The 8,044-nt window shown below is 38.3% G+C and overlaps 1 protein-coding gene across 5 annotated transcripts in view; it reads left to right on the forward strand.

Annotated features, from left to right (window-relative positions):
* The window catches only part of TBC1D23 (TBC1 domain family member 23), a 167,231-nt gene extending 159,517 nt beyond the window's left edge, over positions 1-7,714 (forward strand). For all 5 annotated transcript variants that reach the window (XM_067153610.2, XM_067153611.2, XM_067153614.2 and 2 more), the window contains exon 13: positions 3,419-7,714. In XM_067153610.2, coding sequence (XP_067009711.1) covers positions 3,419-3,500 — 82 coding nt within the window. In that variant the 3' untranslated portion in view covers positions 3,501-7,714. The remainder of the gene's footprint in view (positions 1-3,418) is intronic.
* Positions 7,715-8,044: the final 330 nt, after the last annotated feature.

Here is an 8,044-nt window from a genome sequence, read left to right on the forward strand (position 1 = left end):
CTTCCTTCCAATTCCTAGGCCTTTCCTATCCCATCGTCGCCATAAGACCTATCTGTGTCGGTGTGACGTAAAGCCCCTAGCAAAAAAAAAAAAAAAAAGGAACAGGAGTGACTTCCTCCTCTTCACGTTTTTAAGCTCCTGCGTCATCTTTCAAAAATCCTGCTTTGTGGAAGCAATCTACAATTATTTCCTATTTTACATCAGCCCACGATTTACTCAACATTGTTATCAACTGTAGGAGATTAATGCCCGTTAATGATTCCTCAGATTCAATTCCTCTCAGAATTCTCTGAACAGCCCTCTTGTTATTGAAATGCTTCAAGTTTTTAATCACACCTTGGTCCATGGACTGTACTTTGGGCATTAAGTTCGGTGGCAAGAAGACCACGCGCACTGCCTTTAACTACTGAATGAGCCCGTTGGAATGAGAAGGGCAGTTGTGTACGTAAAGGAGGATTGTCCTCCCTTAACGTTGAAACTTCTTGTCAATACCACATAGCCGAGATTCGTAAATGGAGCTTGCCATGCACGATTTCGGGGGTTGTTTTCGAATGTGACTGGTAATTAATTCACAGCGGAGAAATAGCGGGGCTTCGCTAATTTTGCGATCACTAGAGGTTTTAGTTTTTCGGTAACCATCATATTAGCTCCCAGCATCACCATAACCCTTTCTCTACTTGTTAACTGTGTGTCAAAAACCTCAAATGCCATATTGCACAGTTAATGTTATACAAAATTCGAGTTACAGAGTACTTTTTTCTTCAAGGGAGGAAATGTTTGCTTCGAGAAATCGAGAAATTCGTGTAACTGAATTTCGAGTAATAGAGAAATAAATACATGTGAAGAATGGGATGAATGGCTGGTAAATTTAAATTACTTCAAGATACTGAAAATTCAAGTAATGGAGGTTCGAGATATCGAGGTTCAACTGTAGTATTATTATATATATATATATATATATAATTCGCTGGGGCCATCAAGGACCACGTTAAGTCTTGTTGCATTTGACACTGAACTTGGCCTTCTTTAGAGCCCAAATTTCCCTCATTCTTTGCGAGTGGGCCTGCTTACGCTCCTCTGTCCAAGGGGCACCGAGTCTTCTCTTTGGTTGCGCGTCTCGGTTTAGCCCGTTCGTCAATATTTTCTTGCGGAAGAGATCTCTGTTAAGGGCGTCTTCAGCTGAGATATGTAGCATTTGCAGGTCTTCTTTGGTATTTCTAAACCAGGGAATTGTGGTTTTGGGGTTTGAATTTAAAAAGTGAAAGATTTCTTTGGTTAACTTTCTTCCATCCATTCTTTTCAGAGGACCGTAAAATCTTGCCCGTCTTTTTCTGATTGTGTCAGTAATTTTCTCTATTTTGCTGTAGGCTTCCTTGTTGGATCTCTTTTGATGGATTCCATTTCTGTACTTTGATCCCAAGATTCCTCTCACAATTTTGCGTTCTCTTTTCTCCAGTTCTTCAAGGAGTCCTTTGTTGGCATTTAGAGACACGGTTTCGGCTGCATATAGAACTACTGGCTTCAGAACTGTTTCATAGTGACGTATCTTGGTGTTTTGGGAAAGGCATTTTTTGTTGTAGATTGTGCGGGATGTTTGGTAGGCTATTTTCAGTTTGCGTACTCGCTCCTGAAGTGCTTTTTTGTCCAGTCCATTTTTCATGATGATCTCACCCAGGTATTTGAATTTGTCTACTCGGGTGATGTCCCCGTATTTTGTATGGAGTTTTGGTGGAGCCTCTTTGATGTTAGTCATTACTTCTGTTTTCTCAAACGATATCTGCAAACCAGTTTGTTCGGCAATTTCCTGTAAAATTTCAACTTGAGCTCTAGCGGTTTCTATGTCGTTTGAGAGAACAGCAATATCATCAGCAAATGTTAAGCAGTCTGTTGCGATCCCCTTGGATTTGGTTCCTATTCTCAATGGACTGTAGTTGGTTTCCTGTAATCTCACCCGCCAGGTTCTGATGATCTTTTCAAGAACTCAGTTGAAGAGTATCGGGGATAGCCCATCACCTTGTCGGACTCCTGTTTTGATGTCAAAGGAATGCGAGAGACATCCGTGGAACTTCACGTTGGATTTTGTATTGGTCAGGGTGGCTCTAATTAATGCCAGCAGTTTCAAATCAACTCCAAATTCATTTGAGATGTTTAGCAAGACTTCCCGGTCAATGGAGACGTACGCTTTCTTAAAGTCCACAAAGACAGACACATACTGCTTGGACCTTAGTGTACAATATCTGATGATCGTTTTGAGATTTTGGATCTGTTCAGCTGTTGAGCGACCTTTTCTGAACCCTCCTTGGTATTCACTTATTATTATTATTATTATTATTATTATTATTATTATTATTATTATTATTATTATTATTATTATTATTATTGTTGTAGTCTGTTTGCTGGCTGTGATCATTAAGGCATCGAGTCTGTATGGTCTGTCACAGTAGTTAGCCGATTCGAGCGCCGTTGGTGTAAAAAATTTCACCATCAGAATGTTGTCCAGATTGCATGCCAAAAGCCTAGATTGAATTCCAAACCTCTGCACAGTGTTCATATGGAGTGTCGGCATATGACACTGTTGATAGTGATTTAAAATTATCTATACACGTAAATATTCAGTAGAGTTTATGTAAACATACATGTGTGGGGGAAGGAGACACTTCCGTGTATGTGGGGCTTGCCCTTTCCCCTTTTACCACCAGTGGATTGTACATGTACAATTTAAGGAATATAAATAAACAAATAAATAAATAAACAGTAATAATATAAACTACTGATGTAATTCATTATGATTTCCTTGGGATGATACAGTACTAAGCCACTGAAGTGTACATTCTAATATCAGAGAGTTCCTGTGGTCATCTGTATGGAATCACGATTTCTGCTGTGATAATGAAGAGTTTCAAGATACTTCTACTTGAGTATTAAAACATAGAAGTATACTTGCATGGTTTATGGATTCATTTTGGTCTTTTGGCCTTGAGGACTCTCACCGCTTCATGGTATATATACAACCCATTTAGTATGTTTCTACCGGGCGAGTTGGCCATGCAATTAGGGACCCGCAGCTATGAGCTTGCATCTGGGAGATAGTGAGTTCGAACCCCACTGTCATCAGCCCTGCAAATGGTTTTCTGTGGTATCCCCATTTCCACACCAGGCAAATGCTGGGGATGTGTCTCTTAATTAAGCCCATGGCCGCTTCCTTCCCAGTCCTAGCCTTTTCCTATCCCATTGTCGCCATAAAACCTGTCTGTGTCGGTGCCACATAAAACAAATTGTAAAAAAAAATGAGTATGGTTCTGAAATAACTGCTTGTACTCACTTTTAATTGTTGTGCTATTATATTTTATTATTATTATTATTATTATTATTATTATTATTATTATTATTATTATTATTATTATTATTATTCTTTCAGATTCTTGATTCCAAATGCAAGTGAGGCTACGAAGCTCATTTCTCAACAGATCCTGAAACAACTGAAGAGTAGTGAGGGCTGATACAGCGCGGTGGTTTGGTATGTATCGGCAGTCTCGGTAACAGCAGGGAATGGCCACCTCTTTCCCATAGCTCATCGCCTCTTAAGTTACCATTGTCTTTTCAAGACGTAAATGTGTCACCAGAGAAGCAAAGAAATTTTGTGGTTCGAATGTGTTTGCGAAGTGTGTTAGACCAGGAACCAGTGTAAAATTATGCAGAACACGTTCTCCGTTGAGCAGTTGATGCTCAGTCTAAGAGCTGCATCCAAGTCGATATTGATAGTCAGGTGGTTGTGTTCACCACGAGAAAACAAAAGAGGACATAATCCAGATCAAAGTCGAGGTGTAACACTGGCCTGCTGGCTCAAGCAGGAATATGTCCCCTCATGCAGTATGATTTTTTAATATATGTGTGTTTAAAAGAATAAATAAACTTGTTAAGTCTGTTGGCTGTTGTATGCAGGATGCTCAATTAATTTGGCAGTTGTTCTTCAGTGTTTTCTGGGAGTATAGCAAATCTCGTACATTTGTGTTGTTTTGATATTAAAGGGGAAGATCCATCTTCTATCAGCTTAAACTTAGTAAAATTCAAATTTTCTTATCACAGCAACTAGAAATGCTACTCAAACCAAAATTTGGATGCTTAATGTACATTAATTACTATTCATGGAATAATTTTCAGATTTTTAAAGAACCGTGTAATTACCTGTAAAATATTTTGTCTTCATCCTGGTCTTTTTTCCAATTACTTGGGGTTTCCACTTACTGTTTGTTTTGGTCCACTTTTGCAGCTCGATGCAAACCCTATGCGAAGGAATGGATGTATTTACTACTGCATATTTCTGAGGTGGTTCGTAGTGTGGTCTGTTGTGTATAGATGAACACTCAGTCCCCACGCAATAAAATATCACTTCCTCGTCTAGATCTGAGACTACTAACGAGTCTCCCTCTGGCACTGCATATTTGAAACTTATCACCTCGGGTGTTTCTTCTTGGAGGTGATCTTTATAATGGCAGAAAGTGGTGTCCATATCTTGATCTGAGCGAGTCCTCTAAGATTATACATGTGACTGATCATCACAGGCAGATTGCTTTAACTTAGAAGCTTTTTAGTGTGTCAAACATACAAGTAAAATATAAATATCAGGTATGTTACGTTATAGTGAAACGTTTATATTTAACTTTTGTGTTCAACGTACTAAAAAGCTTTTTAAGTTACATTTAACAGAGTCGACAATGAAAAGTATGGCTTCCTTCTTAACAAACAAGTTGGTCGTATAGAAAATGTATCACATGTCAGCATCATAGAACCCCTCCAGCGTGCTGAGTAGGGTTGTGGTGAACGAGTCTTTGCCATCGTTGTCTCTCCATAAATGCCTCCTCTTTTACCACTGGCTCCCAATTCCCTCCTCTTCTCTCCACATCCTCTCTCTGCTGGTGTAGCCATCTCTTCCCAGGTCTTCCTTCAACTGTTCTTTTTAGTCTCGAAGTCCTTAGCTTCTCTTCTATCGAGTCCACTTCCAGTTCCTTGCATATTTTTTGGACGGTAATTCGTTGAAACTTCATTTCACATGCTTGCAATTTACTAACTTATCTCCCTTTCAGTGTACATCTTTCTAGACTTTATTTGACAATGGGCACAAAGTATGATTTGTACAGACTCCTCTTCCTTCTCATGGGCACTTTGTTATCCTCAAGTAGATGTCTTACAAGGTTGTAGAAGTTGGAACTGCTAGCCACTCTGTTTATTATTTCTTTATCTGCAGTACCCCTGCTGGTAATCATACTCCAGAGGTATTTGAATACCTGTACACATTGAATGTTTTCACCTTCCAGCTTTATGTGGCAGGCACTATCTTTCCTACTCATTTTTAGTGCAGCAGCTTTTGTTGTGTTAACTTGCATCTGATACTGTTTAAACTTTGCTACCCATTCATCCAGCCTAGTTTGTACCTCTCCCCAGTTGGCTACATCATTAGCAAACACCAATGTGTGTAGTTCTCCATCTCGTTCTCTTTTATTAAATCCCTGGCCCTCCCATGAATCAAACTGGGCTTTTTTGAACTAAAGACCAGTACACTGACCATTCAACCAAGGAGCTGGTCTCCTGTATAATTTTTATCAAATTTGCATATTAATTGCTTTTGCAGCTAAAAAAGGGTTTGCTCTATAAGTAGTACAGTTCATTTTGAATGGGTAATTAATGAGATATCATTATACTAAATCATTAAAATTATTTAGGTCTATTTTTGGTGAATGACTCTTCTTTTTTAGGACAAGGATACTAGGAACTGTTTATGGGTTAAGAGGAAGATCTCTTTTAATTTTTAACATTGAACTTGGAGCAATTTTAGCTTGTAACTCTTAATGAGGAGAGGAGAAAATGTATGAGATTTGCAAGAGATTAATTTGGCAACATATAGATCTAACGGCAACTAAATGAGTGGCATAAAACACCGATTGGAGCATGGTACTCTCTTGAAATATGTATGATAGCAGATATGACCCCCTATTTCGATCCCTTTAACTCTCTAGCATGTTAGGTGTAAATAAATAAGATATTTAATGGCAGTACAAATCTATGAGAAGCAAGATGCTATTGTTGAAACATTCCATGATAAACGTTCCTCCCTCACTCCTGGAATATTTTGAGTGAATGCTATTGGTTGGTTCTTTGTATTATCATGTTTCCTTCGGTGTTATGTTGTAATAGCATAATTAATTTTCCTGAGTAACATTCTACATAATTGTATAAGAGATAATTAGGGATAGAAAATGAGCTTGTATGTCTTGAGAGAAGAATATTGCGGGGTACACCGAAAACGATAACACACTGTGACAGTGCAGTCAGAAGGCAGTTTGGTATGTGCACGCGGGAAGAACGGTGGTTGAAGGTCTGATTTACTCCAGTCAGTCCATGAGGAGGATAGCAGAATCTTTCATATCATTTGAGCCTGAGCTTTTGATTTATGGTGTACAGGGAAGATCTGCATTCTTCTGCTCATAATTTATTCTTAGTGCAGGTTAATGGCTAACAAGAGGAAGTCCTGTACCTCGGAGTTTTTCATACAATTCCCAGAAAAATAGAGTGCAATGTCATGTTTCTTCCTGGGGTATTAGTTTGAAGAGCCAAGAAATATTTCAGGTCAGTCAAGCATTGACTAATGGCTCTTCTACTTCACAAAGTGCATTTGTAGCATCTGATCTGATCTGTTCTTCACTTCTTTTCTATCTGTGAAGGTACAAAATCTTAACATAACAGTAAGAGAAAGATTAATTCAAAGGAATAACACTCAAGGTTTGTTTAATTGTAAATAATATTTCATCTGTTTCTAAGAGTTCTGAAACTGGGTTTATTCTATTATAAATAAGTAGTGATGTTATTAGCAAAGGTGATCCAATATTTGGTACAAGGCATTCTAGAAAGATATTCCGCCCGTGTTACAGCAGGTGAACCAACTGTGTGATCCTTTAAAACAGGTGGAGTCCTGCGCTTTGAGAAAGAAATGTCCACAGAGAATACAACTCTGTTCACATTGACTCGAGAGGTGTAATGATATTCTAGAGTATTTAGCTGCCGTCCTTGACATTCTCGAGCGAGAAGAATATTCCCATCCCTGGTTCCACTTGGCAAAATGTTTGGAACCACCTACATTGCAGGCAAGATTGACTTATCTTCTCAGAGTGAGGGAACGACAAGGTTTCATTTCTAGGGGATCTTGGTAGCTGAGTCTTTGCCACTGCCCTCTCATCAAGGTAGTGGCAGTTTGAATCCCTGGCAATGCATGTGGAATTTTTGAAATGAGAAATCTCATCATTGTGGTTTAGATACCACAAAATTCCTTGGCTATGATCATGATTGTTTTGTAAAATGTTTGCTTGTTTGTTACCAGCTAGTGATATCTACCACACCTTACATAAAGTCTGTGTTACCTGACTGACTTCTGTCATTTTGATATCAGTAGAAACTTTTATATTAATTTTAATAAATGGTCTCGTGACTTAACAGAGAAAAGTGCATCAACCAAGGAGAGAATTGTTAATCGTGTTTATTTAGAATAGACTGGGATTTAACATCTAGAGAAATTTATTTCAAGTTGACCTTTCTGTGCGTTGAGATGTACTGTATATAGTTATTTCATTCTTAGTAAAGTTAATTTATGATTGTGTAATTTATTGTATAGTGATAAGTAGGAAATATATTAATAAACAACTCTATTCTATTTTTACACTCATTTTTGTTTCATGAACTATTAACAGCTCCCTTCATCTGTATTGTCTGATGGATCATCATCATCATCATCATCATCATCATAGGTTGTTCTGCCATCCAGCATGTCCAGTCATGGCTGTGACCTCCATATCTCTCGATCTTGTGCCTTGTTCTTCACTTCTGCATAATCTTCCTTTCTTTTTCTAATGCTGTCTAATAACTGGTATAGTCTCCTTTCCCTTCCTCTCTTTCATTTAATATCCCTTCAGTTGCTACTCGTAGTAAAATGTTGTATATGCATAAGTCTTTTCCGGTTTCACTAAGGGATGGCGCCATCGAACATTACACAGCG

This window comes from Anabrus simplex, chromosome 9 (genome assembly GCF_040414725.1).
Source record: "Anabrus simplex isolate iqAnaSimp1 chromosome 9, ASM4041472v1, whole genome shotgun sequence".
Classification (NCBI taxonomy): Eukaryota; Metazoa; Arthropoda; class Insecta; order Orthoptera; family Tettigoniidae; genus Anabrus; species Anabrus simplex.